At 53.3% G+C, this 20,865-nt stretch overlaps 1 protein-coding gene and 1 long non-coding RNA gene across 8 annotated transcripts in view; one reads left to right on the top strand and one right to left on the bottom strand.

Annotated features, from left to right (window-relative positions):
- Positions 1 to 167: 167 nt before the first annotated feature.
- Positions 168 to 20,865, bottom strand: part of RASAL1 (RAS protein activator like 1) — a 30,607-nt gene continuing 9,909 nt past the window's right edge. For 3 of the 7 annotated variants that reach the window (XM_082698395.1, XM_082698392.1, XM_082698396.1), the window contains 17 exons: positions 16,437 to 16,566; positions 14,302 to 14,383; positions 14,090 to 14,221; positions 12,540 to 12,628; positions 11,735 to 11,852; positions 11,470 to 11,623; positions 11,035 to 11,099; positions 10,575 to 10,687; positions 9,426 to 9,618; positions 6,446 to 6,583; positions 5,745 to 5,889; positions 4,357 to 4,529; positions 3,229 to 3,366; positions 3,000 to 3,135; positions 2,083 to 2,203; positions 1,205 to 1,281; positions 168 to 945 (listed from right to left, as the gene is read on the bottom strand). In XM_082698395.1, the coding sequence (XP_082554521.1) occupies positions 806 to 945; positions 1,205 to 1,281; positions 2,083 to 2,203; positions 3,000 to 3,135; positions 3,229 to 3,366; positions 4,357 to 4,529; positions 5,745 to 5,889; positions 6,446 to 6,583; positions 9,426 to 9,618; positions 10,575 to 10,687; positions 11,035 to 11,099; positions 11,470 to 11,623; positions 11,735 to 11,852; positions 12,540 to 12,628; positions 14,090 to 14,221; positions 14,302 to 14,383; positions 16,437 to 16,489 (2,067 nt within the window). In that variant the 5' untranslated portion in view covers positions 16,490 to 16,566 and the 3' untranslated portion in view covers positions 168 to 805. Of the gene's footprint in view, positions 946 to 1,204; positions 1,282 to 2,082; positions 2,204 to 2,999; positions 3,136 to 3,228; positions 3,367 to 4,356; positions 4,530 to 5,744; positions 5,890 to 6,445; positions 6,584 to 9,425; positions 9,619 to 10,574; positions 10,688 to 11,034; positions 11,100 to 11,469; positions 11,624 to 11,734; positions 11,853 to 12,539; positions 12,629 to 14,089; positions 14,222 to 14,301; positions 14,384 to 15,937; positions 15,989 to 16,436; positions 16,567 to 20,865 lie in introns of all 7 variants that reach the window. The other 4 variants (XM_082698390.1, XM_082698394.1, XM_082698391.1 and 1 more) reach the window with 3 other exon arrangements.
- On the top strand, positions 15,233 to 16,667 carry LOC309847799. Its single transcript, XR_014302631.1, has 2 exons — positions 15,233 to 15,382; positions 15,928 to 16,667. It is a non-coding gene; the product is annotated as an uncharacterized lncRNA (long non-coding RNA).

Genomic DNA, 20,865 nt, shown 5'->3' with positions numbered 1-20,865 from the left:
CATGTGCCCACACTCCTTCAGATTCTGATTCAGTAAATCTGGGTGGGGACCGAGAATCTGCATTTCTAGCAGACAACCTAGGGGGTGAGTTTTGGACCACAACAGTCTAAGAAACACCTCCCTGGTTCCCAAACCAGTTCCATGGAACCCAGTTTGACAACCACACATCGAGACACTCCCTCATTTTATACAGCATGAACCAAGGCTCAAAGAGGGGGTCAGAACCTAGGCCAAGGTCTCCCAGGCTCCAAGGGTCTGGGTCTGGCATGCTGAGCTCCACGCCTCCATTATTCCCGAGGGAACCAGATTCTGGAAGCTTGCGGTTAGGACTCTCGGCCAAGGCAGGGTTCAGGAGGATCAGTGAGGTTACACGGATTGGCAGACATGAAAACAGGAAGGGCTGAGCCTCTTTAGTGCCTGTCTGGGGCAACAAGGCCACGTGGGTGTCGGGGATTCACAGACAGCTGTATCCAGCAGCTCAGGACCAGGTGGGCCCGGTCGGTGTGGGCAGGAGCCAGTCTGGTTTAGCAGAGACCTTCCACTGAGCCGAATGAGTCAGGCTCCTTATCCCATCCACTCCCATCTGCCTCGCCCAGAGACTGAGAGTCATTCAGTACAAAGGCCAGCCCCCTGCCACAGGGCTTCTGTGCCCGGGGTTCTGCACTTAGGGCACAGAGACTAGATCTCCAGCAGCCTGCACCCTACAGCATCAACGAGGAACAGGACAGCCTCAGGACGCCAGGGTGCTCCGAGAGGGGGTCCTCTGGCACCTTCCTTCCCCTTCCAGGCTGGTTCTGGCCTTTTCTCAGTGCCCGAGGGGGCTCAGGGCTGCCCTCTGCTGCTCCCGCTGCTGGAACTCTTCATGGGCTCTGTCCAGATCTTCGAGCACCTCTAGCAGGCGGGCAGCTGCCTCTCTGTGCCGGGCCAGGGCATCGGGACAGACCCCTGCAAGGGAGACAAGGAGCCACGGGGGCTCAGCCAGGCCTAGGCAGGCTGCCGTAACCCAGACCCAGTGGCTTTCTCAGGCTCCAGGTTGGCCCTACGCCCTGAAAGCCCACACACTCCACCCCTCCCCCGCCCCATTCACCACACTTGCTGGTGAACCAAGAAGGGGAGGGGAGTGGGGAAGGACAGAGTCGTGTGTTTGGCAAGTGACGGCAGGGGGCAGAGATGGCAAAGAAACGGGACCTCCTTAGCCGCTCACCTTCCGTGGCCCCGGAGCCTTTCTCTGCGTCTGCCTCTGGACTGGAATCTATGTTGGGATCCTCCTGGAATTTCATCCTGGAAGTTGAAAGGGAGAAAGACAGGGTTGGTCCCTGACTCCAGATCTTGTTCTCCACTCCAGAGACTCTCTGCTGGTTGCAGGAGACATGACAGGTTCCCAGCTGTCACCATAACCACCACCATTATCACAGCAAATACTTACAGAGTACCAGACACTATTATAAGCCATTCCCATGTATTAACTCATTTAAGTACCACAAAAGATGTATCCAAGGTAAGGACTTACTATTGGCTCCATTATACAGTCCACCGAGACACAGAGAGGTAAAGTAACTTGCCTAAGGTTGCACAGCATAACTGGGTGACTGGGCATCTACAAAATGCCTTACCTGCATTAGCTCGTTTGACCCCTCAGGACAACCCCAGGAGGAAGGTACTATTATTATCCCTGTTTTCCATATGAGGAAACAGAGGTTCAGAGAGGGTAAGCATTGTGCCCGAGATCACACAGCCAGTGAGTGGCTAGCCCAGAATTCAAAACCAGACAGGCCAGCTTCAGAACCCACTCTAGAAGGAGCTGGAACACTGAAGCCCACCAGGAAGGAAAAGGAACACATCCAAGGTCTGTGCCCATGTTCCCAGGGAGCCAGATATGAAAAGATCCAAGACACACTTCTGCACTGGGGCCTGCCTGAGGATGCCTCCCCATCCTCCCCTTGAACCTGGACGCCGTGCACCGGGAAGCTCAGCTGAAGCGGATGGAAAGAATGAATAAATGGACGTGGGGGGCTGTGCTGGACAGCTGGCCTGGCTGGCCACTGTGGAGTGGAGGGGAGGAGGCTGGGCAGGGACACCCACCTGAGCTGGTCCCGCCCCAGGAGCAGCTGCCGGTACACCATCTGGATCTCAGCGTCAGGATCCAGTGGGTCGCTCCAGTCCCCCAGGGTGACGGCCGAGTGTGTGCGGCTGCAACCAGCAGCTGAGGGGGACACAGCGCCAATCAGGACCGCCTCCCATCACCCCCTCCAGAAGCCCCCGCTGCTGATGGTCCCCAAGCCCCGACCCTTCTGCCTCTAAACTCACTCTTCCGACCTACTACTTCCATCACGCCCCACTGCCTCCACTCCCACCCAGCATAGCGGTAGCCTCACCTCCTTCTAGCCTCCTCCCACAGTCCGGGCTCCAGCCACGCAGACCTTTGCAAACTTTCAGCCCTCCCTCTGCCGCCTCCGGGCCTTTGCTCATGCTCTTTGCTCTGACTACACTTCCTTACCCCATCCCTGTCTCCAACTTTGTTGCTTAACCCTACTCTTCTCAGGTAACATCGAAACAGCACCTCCTCCAGGAAGCCCTCCTTGATCTCCTACTCTGGGGCTGGATCAGGGGCATTCTCTGGCATCTCAAAAGCCCCATCTTGGTACTTAGAAGACTGTATTACAATTATCTGGTTATTCACTTGTCTTCCTCTAGAGCATGCCTGATGTCTGCATTCCACTAGATGCTTAGCACATAATAAGTGCTTAAAAAAATAAGACTTCATATGTACTGAGCACTAGGTGCTCGGCAGCGTTCTATGTGCTTTGTGTCTATTAACTCACTCACTCCTCACAACCCTAGGAGGCAGGGACTGTCATGAACCCCATTCCACGCTTCAGGAGACTGAGGCATAACGAGGTTAAGTAACTTGCCCCAGGTTGCACAGGGGCCAGAGGAGGTGGGGCATCTGCTGATTGACAGGTAGGGAGGGCCGAACCCCAGCCCACCCTGCCCTTCACCTGAGCGCTCAGCCTGGAGGCAGCAGGTCCAGCGCGAGCTGCGGAAGGCACCAGGGTGGCAGGAGGCCAGCTTGTCTGGGTTGGGGGCGCTGGCCTTGCGCAGGGCTGACAGCCACTGGTTGAGCTCATTCACATTCTGCGGGAAGCCGGGGTGGTGGGGGGGGATGCAGGGGATGTCAGGGGTGCGGAACCTAAGGGATGCCCCCCTCCCCATCCTTCGGTGCCTTACCTTGCACTGGAGGTAAGTGGTGTGCAGCACGCCGGCAGCGTCCTGCGTTAACACCTGCATCACGTGCGGCAGCTGGAAGGCGCCCTCGTCCACGCGCTCCACCGCACGGATGTGCGACACCGGGATGGAGGAGCGCATCTGGGAGACAGGTCTGTCGCTGCAGGGAGGGCTGGGGGCCGGGGTGGTGGGGCCCAGGGACAGCTTTCCTTTGGGGATGTTCCCCGAGGGTGTGTCTGTAATCTGGGCTCATGACCCCTGTCTCAAGCACGGAGTACCCCAGTCCTGCCCCATCTGTCTAAGGAAGCACCGACTCCCCGGGGCGCCAGTGTCCATCACCGCCATCCACCGGTCAGCCCAGCAACCACATGGCGGACATGGCAGACGGGATGTGCTTTCCAGCACTCCGCAGTTACCAACTTACACCAGCTTCTGAGACTGGGTCTGTGTGCCGAGGAGGAACTGAGGCCCAGGAGGACCCATGACCCTTCTGAGGTCACTCAGCTAGTAGAGCCAGAGTTGGAAACTAGGGATTAGAACTCTGGACTCTATGCTTTGCTGACAAAGTGGGAATAATAACCAAGCACACCCTGCCCGGTGTTAGCTAATCATGCACCAACGTGCAGGCACAGAAACACGCACACACCAGCAGGTGCCTGAGTTCTGCTGCATTTCAGTGGCAATCCTAGGAGAACAGGGATCCTATGCCTTGTTTACTGCTATATGTCCAGCGCCTAGAACACTGCGTGGTATGCAGGAGGCATTCAATCATTGTTTGATGAATGAATGAGTAAACAAATGGCCGTGTGTGTGTGTGTGTGTGTGTGTGTGTGTGTGTGTTCCTAGACATCCAGGCGGGGACCTCTGGGCGAGCAGATCCAATTTTACGTGAGCAGGATAGCATCAGCCAAAGGACGTCTGATGCCTACGTCCGTCCTGTGCCCACACTGGCCCAAAGGTGTGAGTAGAGCCTGGCCTGAGACTTTGGACTTGCTAAGTCCTTGCCCCCTCCCGGACCTCAGTTTCCCCCTGCGTTCAGAGAGGCAGCTCAGGGAGGGAGGCCGCTGCTGGAAACCGCCTCCCCTCGCCCCCCCCTTCCCTCCCGCCCCCAGCTGTGGGCTAGAGCCCCACCTGCCACTCCGGACTCTTGGAGTAGGAGAGCGCCTCCCCGCTGAGCCAGAAGTACCGCTTCTTGAAGGCGAAGCGGGTGGTCAGGCTGGCGGGCTCCTCCTTGCGCTTCAGCAGGTAACCTTCACGGACGATCACCGAGGGGGCCACCAGGGCCCTGGCTGGGCCCCCAGCCTCTGGGAAATGGAGGGGGGCGGACAGTGAAACCCTCATATCCAGTCTCAACCTGCCCTGCCCGCGTGCCCAGGTGCCTCTATGGTGAAGCATGACTCTGCCCCCTAGAGGCAGGAGGGTGAACAACAGGACTGCTGCAGGTGGCTCCTGCTCTTAGAGAGTGGATCATGGAAGGTGGGGCCGGGAGCAGCACAAAGTAGGCAAGTAGGCGTCCCTCTCCGGAAGCTCTGTAGACAGTGGTGCAGGCAGTCAGCAGAGGGAGCATGCCTCATGAAGTCAGTCCAGTGAGTACATGGGATCGACCCCCCTTCCATGGGGGGGGGGGGTGATCCTTCCTAATGCCACAGGGACCCTGCCATGCCACAACCGGGGCTCCACATTCCAACAGGTTCTTCTTATGTGACTTGGACCCAACTATATAGTGCACTGGGCCCTATACTGTGATACAGACTTAGCCCCAACTCTTCTGCTTAAAAAACTGTCCCAGGCTCCATTGCACTCCCCATCAAAGCCCAGCTGCCTATGAAGCCCCCACACAGTCTGGCCCCCACCTCTCCTTTGTGCCCCCTCATTCCCTCTTCTACATTGGCTCCTCCCTGTGGTTCCCTGTTCGCCACCTCAGGACCTTTGCACATACTGTTCCCAGCCTGGAATAGTTTTCCCTGGGATCTTCATGGCATGCTCTCTGTCCTCCCTGAGTCTTTGCTCTGATAGCACCCTAGTGAGGCCATTTCTGGCCACCCCACCTAAAATCTCAACCTGCCACGCCCACCCCAACATTCTCTTCCCTCTGTTATTTTTTCTCCCTACACAATCACTCCCGAACATACTGTACTATTTGCTAACTCCTCTTTCTTTTAGCCCATGGTCCCTGCTAGAATAAGAAACCTATAAGGGTTTCTTCTGTCTTATCCACTGCTATTTCCCCAGCACCTGGAACAGTGTCTAGTAAGCACTTAAGAGACATTTTTCTATTGTGTGCGCATGATGCGACAGCACCCACACACATCTCCACACTGGCTGGGATAGCCTGGAGGACAGGGCCTGAGCTCTGTTCATCTCTGGGACTTAGCACAGGTGGGGCCAGGAAATGTTCATTGACTGACTAGCTGACCCACAAGTCCACAGTCTCAGTACTGGGGTGGGGTTGTGGGAGGGGGAAGGGCAGGTCCACAAAGGTGGCAGGTCCCAGATGTGTCAGGAATGCAGGGACTCACCCTCCTCCCCATCCACATCCACCAGCTGGTCCAGGAAGTGTCTCACACGTGAGATACTCTGTAGCAGGAAGGGGTGGAGAGGGGCCATCCATAGCTCCTTGCCCTGGCCCAGCTGCTGGCCTAGGTTTCCGATGCTCTGCACAGCCTGGAGTAAAGAAGCAAGGGATGCCAGGGCGAAGGTCACTGCTGAGGGAAGGGCTGCCTACAGACCCAGAAGCCCCTGAGTCCTGACTCTCAAATCAGTGCTCAATGAAAGGGGAAGACTCATAGTAGCAGCTGCTTCGAACAATATCTACCCCTCCCCGTGGACAGATATGCACCCCCAGTGCCCTTATTCTGTTCCTTCCAGAGCTTGATTCCCCTACTAAGGACTGCCCTATCCTATCATGCATACCTTGGAGCCCATCAGAACCTCAAAATATGGCCACTTTGCAAAGGATGGTCTAATTCACACTAAGGTGTAAGTGACTACCAGCCCGCTTCCCACTTTCCTCCTGGAAGGGTAGGGTTTTCATTTTAAGAGACAAAATTAGAGAACATATGAACGAATGCCTTCACATTCAGGTTGGAAGGCTAATGGGTGTTTGAGATGGATTTCTCTCGGTGTCATTTGGGTCTTCTGTCGGTTTGGCCTTCCAGCTCTGTTCCTATGCTTTTCCCTGGCTAAGAACACCCAGGCTGTGGGACTCCAGTTTTGGCACCTTGGCAAGCAGTAGCAGTGAGCGGCTGGTCTGGGGATCTGCATGCTGGTCCCGGAGGTCAAACAGCTTTGGGGTGAGGATGGCAGGTGCAAAGAACCGCAGGAAAAGAAAGCCGCTTATGGCCAGGTACTTCACGTCCTGCCGAGAGGAGCAGCAGGTGAGAACAGCCCCCAAGGACCCACTTCCCAGATAGGGAAACTGAGGCAGGAAGGACTACAGATTGGTGGTGCAAGGGGAAGCGGGGTTCGAGATGGGCCAGAAGACCATACTGGTCTGCCAAGATGGCTTTTTCTCTCTGGACCTCAGTTTCTCCACCTGGAAAATAGAGTAACAATACCAATCCTGCATGATCAGCTTTAGCCCAGCATCCTCAGAATCTGCTTGGTGCCAAGCACCGTGCTAAGGGCACAGACCTAGAAAGGAAGCAGCATCATTATTCCCCTTTTACAGATGACGAAGCAGAAATTCAGAGATGCCAAGTGACTGGCCCAAGGTCACACAGCAGATGAGTGGAGGAGGCAGAACTCGATCTCCCGACCTATGATTTATTTTATTAATAGCACCATGCCAGATAACTGGCCACACATTTGTTTATTTCATACTCACCCTGGGAGGGATTCTATCTCCATTTTACAGGGACGACAACTGAAGCCCAGAGAGAGGTCACCTGCCCAAGGCCACACAGCTGTAAATGGCAGAGCTAAGACTTGAACCCAAGCAGGACCGGAGCCCTCGACTCTTCATCACACTCTCCTGCCTCCGACCCTGCACACCGCTTGCTGAGTGCCAGGAACTCATCTGAACCCCTAACCAGCCCGTGGAGTAGGTACTCTTGTCCCCATCTTCTGGACCAGGACACAAGCTCAAGAGTGAATCCAGCCCGGCTGGCTCCTGAGCCTGTCCTGTGCGCCCCCCGCCCCAGGCTCTGCCTCCTACAAACTGTAAAGGGCGGTGCCCCCCTGTGTGAGTCCCGGGCTGGCCCACCTGCAGGTGAGTCCCAGGCCTGACCCTCCCGCCAGCGCCGCAAGCAAAGGCAGCTCAGAGAGAGGGCGTGCCTTTATCCTGGGTGCATCTAGCTCTTCCCAGATCACTCCCCACCTACCTTTCACACTTGCCCGGCTATATTTAGCCCGAGAATGTGCGCCAGTATTTATTTAGGGGCCGTATTCACACTCGAGACAATACCCTCCCTGGGTATGTGCCAACTTCCTACGGCACCTCCGTGCTGACAGTGAGCCCTGGTGACAACCGGTTCCTAACGCTGCCCAGAAGGTGGGTCTCTGCCCCCAGCTCCACCCTCATCTGGGACCTGAGCTGCCCCCAAGGCCACCACCCCCCTCCCATCTGCCGTATTCCAGGGTAATTTTAGTCTTTGACATCAGCTCTGACTTCCTTTCTTGAGGAGGAACAGGTGTCAGAGCAGCAGAGAAAGGAGTTCCTCTGGGTTTCCGTGACCCCATTCACCCTCGTGGGCCTGAGAAAGTCCCTGCTCCCTGCCCATGGCCTCTGCCCACCGTGGGAACTGAGGACGGGAGGACACTCGGGAGTCACACTGGGTCCCTCACAAGGACCAGGCTGTCTAGGGAGCTGGCCTCCCCTCTTCCCTTCCCTCCCCCCTGCCCCACTGTGTCCCACTTAGCACCTGCAGCCCAGGCGAGAGCCTGGCAAAGTGGGGCATAAAGCCAATGAGGTCCCAGTTTGGAGCCCAGACAGAGCTCATTCCTCAGCGGGGGGCCGAGGGGAGAAGGGAGAGACCCCTGCTGGGAGACCAGAGGCCTCGCTTTGAGTCCACAGTCCTCTGCCAAGGCTCTTTACCTCTCTGGGCCTCAGTTTCCCCACCTGTAAACAGAACGTGGAGAGAAGTGTGGCGTAACCAAGGGTTCTTAAATCGAGCTCTAGGGACTGGGCCGTTACGTCTCCAACACTGAGCAGGTCTCAGATTTTTCTACAACGTGAACCCCCTGTCCGCGTGTCTATGACATCAGCACTATGTAAGAGCCTGATGTGACACCATTTGTAAGACAGGACAAAGACAGCCACGTGGAAGGGATGCCGACCATTACCCCAGGGGGGCTTCCCCCGGTAACCCATGGACCAGTCCGGCTGCAAATGTGTAACAGCTGGCTCAAAGCGTTGTTGTGTTGTTGTTACTGTTGTCGTTAAGCAAATCAGTGCCAACATTTAAAAATGAGAGACCTCACATAAAATCCAGAAGGTTGCCTTTAGAAAAGAAACTCTCACGATCTGGCCATACTGGGTCCCCATTCCTATGTGGCCATGACTGACTGTCCAGAGCGGCCCCCTTAAGACCAGCCGTGGGAGCACCAGCTTGCCGCAGTCCCTACCACTCCCTGCTGCCCCACACCGGCCTGCTGCCTTCATTCAGCTCACCTGCCCGAGGCAGTCCCTGGGGTCCCAACTCTTAAGTCAACAGTGGCAGAGCACTAGCACATGTGGGGGGTTATCTGGGGCTATTTGGAGTGTCTGCTACAGAGCACCTGCCAGCATCAGCGGGCTCACTCGCTCTCGAGTGCTCTCACTCCCTCTCGCTCACACTCTGTCTTTCTGAGAGCTGAATTTAAGACGCACTCACTTTGTGCCAGCCTGCCTAGACATGTGCCAATCCCAGCACCACGGGACTCAATCTCTCTGGGCCTCTGCTTCCTACTCTGGGAAATGGAAGAATATCAGTGCCCGTCTCATCGGGTGGCTATGACAAGCAAGGAACACGTACATGTAGGTCTGACCCCCAGTGAGGGCTATATAGAGCAGGAGCTGCTGTCACTACTCTTACCACCACCCCTGGATCCCAGACCCTGCCGGGAATCCTGTCCCCACTTCTGACAGGACACATACTTGAGCGGGAGCCGCCCAGGTTCTGTCCCCCGCCCCACCTTGCCTCCCTGTGTGACCCTGGACAAGCTACGGCCCTTCCCCAGCCTCAGTCTCTCCATCTGCTCCATGGGGACACGTGGCCCACCTCGTGCTCTGCCTGGGGGAAGCGCTCCTTCACGCATTGGTGCAGTTGCTTGAAGGCAAGGCGCATGGCAGGCGGACAGCGCCCCACAGAGCCCACGATGGCGTCCACGATGGGCCCCAGGTAGCCCGTCAGCAACCCGAGGCTGGCGTCCCGCACGTGCTCCTCCGAGGGTGTGCCCTTGAAGGAGATTCTCCTGGGGAAACAGAGTGGCTGTGCCTCCAAGCCCAGCATCTGTCTGCTCAAAACCCTCTACCAGCCCCCACTGAGCTGAGAGTACCCACCTTCCCAACCTCCCCTCCTACCATTCCCACCAAGCTTCTGGCTGCTTCTCAAACATGCTGAGCTCACTCCTGTCACGGAGACTTGTCCACGCTGTTCCCTTAGCCTGAGACACTCTGGCACCCACGTTGAGCTTAAACGTCCCCTCCTCTAAGGGACCATCCCTTCCCCATCACACATCATCACCGGACATGTCAGCAGGGACATGCCGGACACACGCTCCCACCTCAGGGCCTTTGCACATGCTCTTCCCCCTGCCCGGGATACTCTTCACCAGATGTGCATGCCTCCCTCCCTCCTCTCCTTCAAGTCTCTGCTGGAAGGTCCCCTGCTCCATGAGACTGTCCCTCTGGCCACCCTTTGAGACACTGCAAGTCCCTGCTCTGCTCCTGGCACTTCCCACAACCCTTCCCTGCTCTAGCTCCCTCCATTCCCCTGACAACCTTCAATAACCTTCTTTAGCTGGCTGGCTACCTCCCCATGGAAGGCAGATTTGCGTCCACATATTCCCTGCTCTGGACTCAGCGTTCAGCCAGTGTCTGAACAATAGGTTCTCAACCATTGTCTTGTTGAGTGGATGCTGGAATGACACCTTTCTACCTGTAATGTTCTACACAGGTGTAGGGTCTGTCTTGCCCTCCTCAGAGCTGGGATTTGAAACCAGGAGCTCAGTTTCAGAGTCCTGCCCATCCCCATACACGACACAGCCCGAGGATCGCCATGCTCCCAGTGAGGCTTTCTGCTGGAATGCGGAGCTCCTGAGCCGCTGCGCCAGAGCAGGGGGGCATTGGCACAGGCCCAACCTGGCCAGGCTCTGAGCAGACCAGGGGGCTCCCGGGGGGTTGGGTGCGCCCCCGAGGCGTTGCTCACCTGGAGCGGCCTAGGTCCATCTTGCACGGGTCCAGCTCCATGTACTTCTTTTCCTCGAAGACGCGGTGAATCACCGGCTTCAGGACCTCGTGCAGGTAAGGCATGCCCACGAGCTGGGGGCAAGGGACCACGTGGGATGGGGGCGAGCGTGAGATCAGGCGTGCCCACGAATTGGGGGCAGGAGGCACCGCATGGGATGGGGCGGAGCGTGAGGCTGGGCGTGCCCAGCAGCTGAGACAGGGGGGACCGTGCAGGTAGAGGCTCAGAGCAAGGCCGAGGCATGCCCCAGAGTGGGAGCGGGGGGCGCTATCCAGGTGAATCTCAGGGTGAGGCCAGGCATCAGCCACCAGCAGCCCGGCTCAGCCACCCTGAGCCAACCGAGGCTGGCCAAGCTCTGGGGTCCCAAGAAGCACAGAAAAGGAGAAAAAGCTGCAGCTGGGCCCGGGCGTTACCTGCTCACCTTCATAAACTGTTCCATTGCCTTGGATGCCAGGGAGTTAGAACGGAAGAGGGTGTTGGGGTCAGCTGGGAGGACAGAGGGAAGTGTTTGCTGGGGTTTGGGGCCGGATCCACCTCACCCCACCCACCCAAGGTGGGAGTCGTGATTCTTCCAGCCTCAGGAATCAGGTAGAGCTGCAGCATCAACGCCGTTCATGGTCCAGGGGCCCAGAGAGGTTCAATGAGCGGCCTAAGGTCACACAGCTCAAGAGTAGCAAAGCCAGCACCTGAATCCAAGGCTGCATCCGCAGAGGGCTGCTGGTACCAGACATAGGGACCCCCCCACCCACACATATAGGAGCCCCTGACCTCTGCCTGAAGCCCCCGTTTCTCCCTGAGAGACCCGTGCGGACCCATCCCTGGGGTGTGATGTCTGGGGCTCATGTGGGCAACTCACTGGTCCGGGCCACCTCACGCCGGGTGAGATAGTCCAGAAAGGGTCCGGCCAGGCCTTGGCCAAGAAAGAGCTTCACCAGCTTGGTGGCAAGGTCCTGGCGGCAGTCCCCCAAGGTCAGCTCCTCCAGCACGGCCAGGGGACTGGCAGCATCCTCCTGGGCAAGGACAGGAGGCAGGAGAGGTGGCCCAGGGCCCTGCGACCCCACAGCAGAAGAACCCCGGGAAGGGCCCATCATCTGGATCCCCAGTGGAATGGATATACCCACCTCTGCCGGGCCCAGCACCGATGCCATGAGCAGCTCCGTGAGCGGCTGGTAGTACCGGGAAGGGAGGACGCGGTCCTCAATGAGGCGCACCTTCAGCCGCAGCGCGCCCAGGGTCCCCCTGGCCAGGGTCAGGTCGCAGGTGAGGGAACAGTGAGTATGTACGCGCAGGCGCGGACGGCCGAGAGAGGCACATGTGAACACAGATAAGGAGCATGGATGTTAGCAAAACAAGGCAGATGGGGACAGCTGTGGGCAGGCGGGAACAGGCATGGCCAGTGTGGGCAGGTGGGAACCAGTCCTGACGGGGATACACAGAACGGACGAGCACAGTGTCAACACATAGGACGGGCGTGGAAGGACGTGGCCGGCGTCAAAAAATGTGTACACAGTGAATGGACAGTGGGGGCAGGTGTGGACAGTGTAGCCCGATGCAGGCAAGTGTGGGCAGGTGAACAGATGTTGAAAGGGATGCCTAGGAATGGACAGGTAAAGTCGATGTAAGCAGTGTGGTCGCTGTAAGGCCAGTGTCAACAGGTGTGCACAGGCATGGAAGGGCCCAGGGTTCAGAACACGCATCGACTAGTGTGAGCTGATATGTTCATGTGCAAACAGGTGGGTGGGTACATGGTGAACTCCTTTGGACATAAGTACACGCATATTGTAAGACGTGTGTTAAATAAGGGAACGGAGTGACATGGTGACAGCTTGGGGGCTGACATGGGCACCCCGCAGGACCTGCCCACAAGCTGAAGATGGCAGTCATCCTGACTTCAGCCCAGCCACCTCCCTCCGCACCCACATTTACCCAGAATCCTCCTCGGCTCTGGGAAAGGGCAGGAGACGGAACCAGCCTCTGGGGGCGTTCTGCTGCAGGACCCGTGGGGGGAATTCCACCTGTGGGAGGACACGTAGACTCTCAGCTGAACCTGACCTTGCCAGCCTAAGTCCCCACCCAGGCCTAGAAGAGCTGACTGCTTACCTAAGCAGGGGAGGCTTGGCCTGCCAGGGGCCACCTCCTCTCCACTACCATACCCCCATCGATGCAGCCGCAGCTACACCCCCTCCCCCAGCCCCAAATTATTAACTCCTGCCCGGACACTGAGGGCCTGCAGACAACATTCAATTTACACTTGGGGAAACTGAGGCTTGGAGAGACGGAGTGACTTGCCTGAGGTCACACAGCTGCTAGAGACCAAATATCTAGACTGAGGACATTTTCAGCTCTTTCTGGGGACACACATTGCATCTGTCCGAAAGCTTAAAGATAGTCCCAAAGGGCCCTGAACCCCACCGCTTCTCTTCTAAAATAACTTCATAAAGATGTCATTTGCATCCCATACAATTCACATCTTTAAAGTGCGTAGTTCAATGGTTTTTGGTCTACTCACAGAGCTGCGCAACCATCACCACTAACTTCAGAACATTTTCTGTCTGCCCCCAAACACCTGCGCTCATTGGCTGTCAGTCCCCGTCTCCCACCCCTGCCGCCAGCTCCAGGCCACCACTGACCTACTTTCTGTCATTACACAGTCACCTACTCCAGACATCTCATCTAAACGAAACCATGTTTCCAGGATTCATCCTCACTGTAGCGGGTGACCCGACCTCATTCCCTTTCATGGGCGAGTAATATTCCGTGGTAAGAACCAGCCACATTGTATCTACCCATTCGACCATGGAGGGACATTTGGGTTGTTTCCGCTCTTGGCTATCACAAACAACGCTGCTGTGAACACCTTCATGTATGAGCTTCTGGGTGGACATGTGTTTTCATTGATCTTTGGTGCATGGCCAGGAGTGGAGTTGCCAGGGCATGTGGGGACGGTCTTAAACCGTTTGAGGAATGGCCAGACTGTTTCCCAAAGTGGTTACTCCATTTACTCCTCTGCTCCCTTCCCCGCTGGCTGTGCATAACCAAGCCAACCCATAACCTGCTCTAATCCTGCCTCCTTTTAAAAACTGTCAGCCCCGTCTATACATCCATTCCCACTGAGGGGCAGGGCAGTCACACCCATTTTACAGATGTGTAAACTGAGGTTCCAAGAGAAAGATCTTGAGCCTGAGATTATGCTAGAAAAGCACTTAGCACATGGTCATACTGAGTCCTCTCACCCCAATGAGAATCTGGGCCCACACTGTGACCTTGGGTAGGTTCCTGCCCCTTGGAGAGCCTCTGTCTCCTCACCTATACAACGGGGCAATGGGCCTGCATCACCCAGGTCTGGCCAAGCAGCCCGCTGAGACAGCTTTCACATCTATCCTTCCAGATCCCAGGATGCACAGCCCATCTCCCCTCCCCTTCCCTCTTGGAGGCAGTGGGGAGCCATGGAGAGTGTCAGGGGAGCGGGCGCTCACCATACCCAAGAAGTCATTCTTGCCCACCATGTCCCAGTCCCAGAGCTCCACCCGCAGCGGGGCTGGGGCTCCCGGCATCGCCCGCAGCTCCAGCACTTCGTTCCAGTGTGGGAAGCGGGTCTTCTTGATGGTCTGGGGGAAGAGGAGGGAGGGAGAGCTGAGGAGGGCTCGCCCCCATGCCCACCCCTCCCCCGATCCACACCACCACTCACTGACGTCTCCAAGCTCTGGCTGCCCCAGAACACGCGTGCGAATGGGTCAGATGTGCCGGTGATATCTCGGGGGGCCAGGTCCCTGCAGACAGATGAGGAAAGGAGCGAGGGATACAGGACCTTTGACGACCAAGACCCAAGCCGGACCTTGCAAAGGGGTTCGGGATAGACCGTTCAAAGGCCTCTGGCCTCCACTGTAGGGACCCAGTCAGGAGCACCCTTCCCCCTGCCCACCAAGCCCAGTATCTTCCTGTTGACCAGCGCTACCCTAGGAGGAAGCCCTAGTATGCCCCTATCTTCCAGATAAAGAAATTGAGGCACGAGAAGGTCAAGTCCTAAATCATGAGGTCCAGGAGGTGAAGACGCAGTGGGGAGTGGGAAGGGAGCCTCGGTTTCTCTGGAGCCCCCGGGGAAGGAGACCAGATGCCAGGGCTCAGAGCCTGGCTCCACCACTCATTGGCTGAGTGACACTGGGAAAAGTCCCTTCATGACCCCAAGCCTCAGTTTCCTCATCTGGAGAATGGAAACAATAAGATCAACCTCACAGGGCCAAGGCTCAAATGACATGACATATATAAAAGGCTTAGCATAGCAGCAGGTGGGATGTGAGTGCTTGCTCATTCATTAATTCACTCATTCAACAAATACTCATATCCACACCCTGCCTAGGACCCAAGAAAAGGCTTGAGGCAAGGACCCCCTGTCTCTGGTTGCCATGACAACTTTAAAGTCTCACCTCAGACAGCTTCCCCAATCCCTCCTTCCTGAAGTCCCCCAAATCCAGAGACAGCCCCCCACCAGGGGCTGCTTGCTTCCTCCTGCTGCTCCTCTCCCACCCCTGCTTGGCATCCAAAGCCTTCTTTGGTTTCCTAGGAGCCAGCCCAGTTGCTAAGCGACAGCGATCAGTCCCTCTCCTGCTTACAAGGCTCCTGCACAGCCTTATGGCTGGGGAGGAGGCCACTGGCACAAAGCAGATGAGGAGCCCCCTGTCCCATGCTCAGTGCTTCTGCCTGTCCTCTGCCACCCTGGCACTCCATCCAGACTTCGAGGAGCCCCAGCTGGCAACAGAAATCTGGAGATGGTGAGAGAGGCACAGAGAGGGCAAGAAAAGGCTTTAAGGTCACACAGCAAGCAGAAAGAGAGATCCTCCACAACCTGAGTGAGGACTGGTATAAAAGTGAGGGTTGGGGGAGTAAGGTGTGAAAACAAGGCAGAAAGACAAGATGGGAGATGAGGGAGGGAAGGGAGGGGAGTATTTAAGGAAGCAGAATGATGGGATCGCTGAGGGAGAGAGAAGGGGATTACAGAGTGATAAATAAGCAGGAGAGGAGATGGAGATCCCATGAGCTGGTGCCCCTGGAGGGTCATCTGTGGGTTTTGCTGATCCTGCATCCATCTTCCTTCTCCTGTTTCTTTGGAACAGGACCTGCCCCTCTTTCACACTCCCAGCTCCCATAACTTAGGTAGGCTGAACCCTCTCTCCAGTCCAGGAGTGGTGTGGGAGTCAGGCCTGACCCATCAGAGTCCAGGTAATTGGTTCAGAGATCGGTATGTGCCCTATATTTGGCCAATAAGAATCAGTTCCAGGACATTAGTTGGAAATAATGAAGGAAATTTCTTTTTCAGTTGGACCTACCAAGTTGGTAGGATGCCATCCTGAGACTGCTGGGGTCCTCTTTGTCCACACCTGGAGAGAGACTGCCTGAGACTGAAACTAACACAAAAGAAAGCCATGAAATCTGTCTATAGATTCCTCATCTCACTGTTGGAGCACCTGGATCCAGCCATACCTGTAGCTGCATGTCATTCATATAAGCCAATCTGCTTAAACTGGTACAAATTGGGTATCTATCACTTACAATTTGATTAATACACCTCCACACATTTTCTGGCCATCCTGAGTGTCTGACCTTTGGCTGCTGGTCACTGGGGACCCAAAGATTTTGCTTGTGCTCTGACCCCAGGAACTTGCAAACTTGGTGAACTTGGACTGTTTGCCTGCAAGGGATCCTGGTTGTGAGCCCAGAAGTACCCCAGGAGTGAGGTGGTCTCAAAAGCCAACACAACTAGGAGAATCCAGTGAACTCTTGTTCATTCTCAGACCAAACCCACACTGTCCTCCATCCTGACCATACCTGGCCTGGAGCACATGACAGCGTAGACAACGGCCCCGTGTATCTTCCAGCATCTGTACATCCAAGTAGATCTCACCCTGAACCTCTGCATCTGGGTCCACACGGCTCAGGTTGATCCAGCTATCAATTCCTGGAGGGCACAAGTGCTAACATTTATTAAATACCTACCAGACACTGGCATTGTGTTAACTTAAAAATTCAATTACCATTAAATATGTATTAAATCATGGAGTTCTCATGTCCGCCTTCTGATGTAGACGCTGTAATTACCCACACTTGCAGACTTGAGACACAGCAAAAGAAGAGCTTTGCCCATGACCCCATAGCTAGGAAGTGGCAGAGTTGGGATTTGAATGTAGTTAGGATAGTCTAATTCCCTTCATCCTGTACTATCACACTCTTCACCCTGGTACACAGAACCCTCCATTATTTTATCCCAATACATCTCCCCTCACAAAAATGTTGGGCAGGCCTACCTCTGAGCCTCCATCCAGGTAGTTCTCCCTGCCTGAACCGGTCAAGTCATTTTCAACCTCCCTTCCCCCCTCTCTCTATTTCTCTCAACACTTTGAAGATCTCACTCACTGACTTCTAGATTCCATTGTAGCTATTGGGAAGTCATTTCAGCTGGATAACTGATCTTGTGTCAATGGTCTATCTTTTCTCTTTAATTAAGGATCATGTGTTTGGCGTTCACAATTTCACTGCATGGGCAGGTGAGGATTTTTTTTTTTTTAATCCTGCTTACTGTGGTTTGTGCTGTTTCTTCTTATGCAATCATGTCCTTCCTTGAGTTCTGGAAAATGTCAGGTCATCAATTTTTTTTTTAATCCCTTCCTCTCCCCTATTTTTTCTATTCTTTCATCCTAGGACTCCAATTAAAAGGACATTAGACCTTCTTGGTAATTTTTTATGTCTCTGAACTTCTCTTTTATATTTTTCTTCTTGATTCTCTGGGCCAAAGTTTAAATAACTTCTTCAGATCTCTTTTCCAGTTCACCAATTCTCTCTTCAGCTCTGAATGATCTGCTGTTGAACTCAGCCTCCCAGTTTTCAATTTCAGTGACTACTTTTTATCTCTATAAGTTTGATTTGGTTCTTTTAAAAATCTGTTTTTTAATGTATTGCTTTATGATTATCACCATCCCTTTCTGGTGATTAAATTTCAGTGTACTTAAATATTTTATTCCTTTTAAAATTCTGTATATCATAAGTATAAATTCTAAAATCTTCATGGGTTCAAATCTGGTGGTTATTGTGTCTGCTGACACTTGCTCATGGTGGCCCACTTCCTTGTGTGTGTGATGAAGCACCGTCCCACCTCACCTCTCTCTGTCTTCACAGCTACCCCCTAGTCCAGGATGCCATCAGCTTCTTCACTCGACTATGACAACAGACTCCTAATTGATCTCCCACATGTACTCCTGTCCCACTGTGATCCAATATCCACAAAGCAGCACAGAGATCTTCTGAAAATGTATCTAATTTCTCCTGTCACTCCATCCCCTGATAATAAGGCTCCACTCTCTTTGGTGTCTTGCTCAAGGACCACTGATGGCTCCCCAGTGCCTCCAGAAGAAAGTCCGGACTCTAGCCTGGCACCTACAGCCTTCTCCAATCGAGACCCACCCAATGCTCCCACTGGCCTGGCCTACACCTGACCCTAAAAGAGAATCTACGGAGATATGCTTTAGTGTCTCTGCCAAAGCACCTTTAAGAACCAATTCATTCCCCTTCATCCAGGAAGACTTGCTTGACTACACCAGCCTCACTGTCTGTTTATCCTCATCCACCATCATGCCAGTGATATTCCACATGCCTCTACCCCCACATTCCTGTCCTGCTTAAAAAATAAAAAGCACCCACATCCAGACACATGGACAGCATCCATTTTTTCCTTGCTCCTTGCTCTGTGTGAGTATATTTTGTGTTTCTGTCTGATCCATAAGCTCCTGAAGCCTGGCCTCATACTTCCATCATCTAATTCCACTACCTTGGGTGGATTTTTCAGACACAATGGGTGCAGGTCAGCAGATGGGTTGAAAACACAGACTTTGGATGCAGGCACAGCCTGGACTCAACTCCCAACCCTACAACTTCCAGGAAGGCCAAGTGCCCTCACCTCTCCAAACCTCATTTTCCATCAGCCATAAATTCAAGATCATTCTAGAGCACACTTCACTTGGTTGTTGTGAAAACTAAATGTAAAGTGGTTAGCATCATTCCTGGCACATAGTAAGTCCTAATTAAATAGGAACAATGATTATGATGATTAACATGTTGTACATTTTCAACTAATCCCCACTGATGAAAAAATACATTATTCGATTACTGACATCAAGACAATTAGTATTCATCTAGATAAAAAGTAATAAGGTTCAATCCCTCTCCATACCTTGAATCTGGTTAAATTCCAAATAGATCAAAGATTTGAATGTAAAAAAGGAAAACAAATTGCTGTGAGAAGGAATCATGTAAAAAAAAAATTTATCTTAGGGACGCCTGGGTGGCTCAGTTGGTTAAGCAGCTGCCTTCAGCTCAGGTCATGATCCCAGCATCCTGGGATCGAGTCCCACATCGGGCTCCTTGCTCCGCAGGGAGCCTGCTTCTCCCTCTGACTCTGCCTTCCACTCTGTCTGCCTGTGCTCGCTCTCGCTCACTCTCTCTCTGACAAATAAATAAATAAAATCTTAAAAAAAAAAATAGGGGTGCCTGGGTGGCTCAGTGGGTTAAGCCACTGCCTTCAGCTCAGGTCATGATCACAGGGTCCTGGGATCGAGTCCCGAGTCGGGCTCTCTGCTCAGCAGGGAGTCTGCTTCCTCCTCTCTCTCTCTCTCTGCCTGCCTCTCTGCCTACTTGTGATCTCTCTCTGTCAAATAAATAAATAAAATCTTTAAAAAAATTTATCTTAGAGTTGGGAAGACCTTTTTAGATATCACAGAAAAACAAGATCCATAAAAACTAGAGAAAAAGAAACAGATTTTATACAGAGAAAAAAATGATAAGCAAAAACATAAGTGACAAAGGGAGAAAAACTATTTGCCTAATATGTAAAGAGCACCTACAAATCAATAAGACAAGCCACACAACCCCATGGGGGGCAATGCAACAAACAAACAAATAAATAACAAACAAAAAAGGAAATAAAGCAACTTTTAAATATGCAAAAAGGCTTTCAATCTCATTCATAGAGAAATACAAAATAACCTACACAAAGAGAAAATTTTTTTACCTATCAGATATAAGATCAAAGAGTTTGGTAATTGCTGGCAAAGATACCCTGGCAGGGTAGGCAAATTGTTACGTCCTCCAAAGAGGGTAACTGAGCAACAACTCTGTAATGTGCTAATATGACCCATCTACTTCTATGAATTTATCAAACTGATTGATACAACTTGCACATGTGTGAAATCACATTTGTACAAGGCTATTCATGGCTGTATTGTTTGAGCTAGGAAGAGACAGTGAGCCACCCAAGTGCCCATCAGGAGGGAACCAGCCAAATAAATGATGATTTAGCCACACAATGGAGTGCCACGAAATCAAAGATCAAAGAATGTGGAAGCTCTTGAGGAACCAATATGGAAAGATCTCCAGTGTAGATGGTGAAATGAAAGGCAAGGGACAGAGAGTGAGTATAACACACTGCCATTCCTATGAGCAGAGCACCAAACATATACAGTGCCATATTAAGAGCACAGACTGGAGGTAGACAATCTTGGTTCAAATCCTAGCCATCCCACTTAGCAACTTTGTGATCCCGGGCAAGCCAACTAACCAATCCCCTCTACCTTGAGAGGTCTGCCTGTGGAACGGGCAGAATAAGGGTACCTATCTCACAGGCTCATTACGATAATTAAATGAGTTGATTCATGGAAAGCACTTGGAATAAATAAACCTATTTAAAATATTTCTAGGGGTGTCTGGGTGGTTCAGTCGGTTAAGCGGCTGCCTTTGGCTCAGGTCATGATCCTTGGGTCCTGGGATTGATTTCCATGTTGGGCTCCCTGCTCAGCTGGGAGCCTGCTTTTCCCTCTTCCTCTCCTGCTCCCCCTACTTCTGCTCTCTCTCAAATAAATAACTAAAATCTTAAAAAAAAAAAAAAAAGAATAATTATCTCTAGAAGGATATACAAGAAACTGACAACCTTAAAATGAAAATGGAATTGCTGGGTTAGAGAGGGATAGTCTCCCCCGCTAATTATACCTTTTGAATATGGAACTACGTAAAGTAATTAACTACTCAATAAATAAATTTTAAAAAATATTTTTTAAACCAACAACTGATGGGGTGCCTGGGTGGCTCAGTCGTTTAAGCATCTGACTTGGTTTCAGCTCATGTCATGACCTCTGGGTCATGAGATTAAGCTCAGTGTCAGGCTCTATGCTAGGCAAAGAGCCTGCTTAAGATTCTCCCTCTCCCTCTCCTT

This window comes from Mustela nivalis, assembly GCF_964662115.1.
Source record: "Mustela nivalis genome assembly, chromosome: 14".
Taxonomy (NCBI): domain Eukaryota; kingdom Metazoa; phylum Chordata; class Mammalia; order Carnivora; family Mustelidae; genus Mustela; species Mustela nivalis.
The sequence above is the reverse complement of the archived record's forward strand: the minus strand, read 5'-3'. Positions and strand labels throughout refer to the sequence as shown.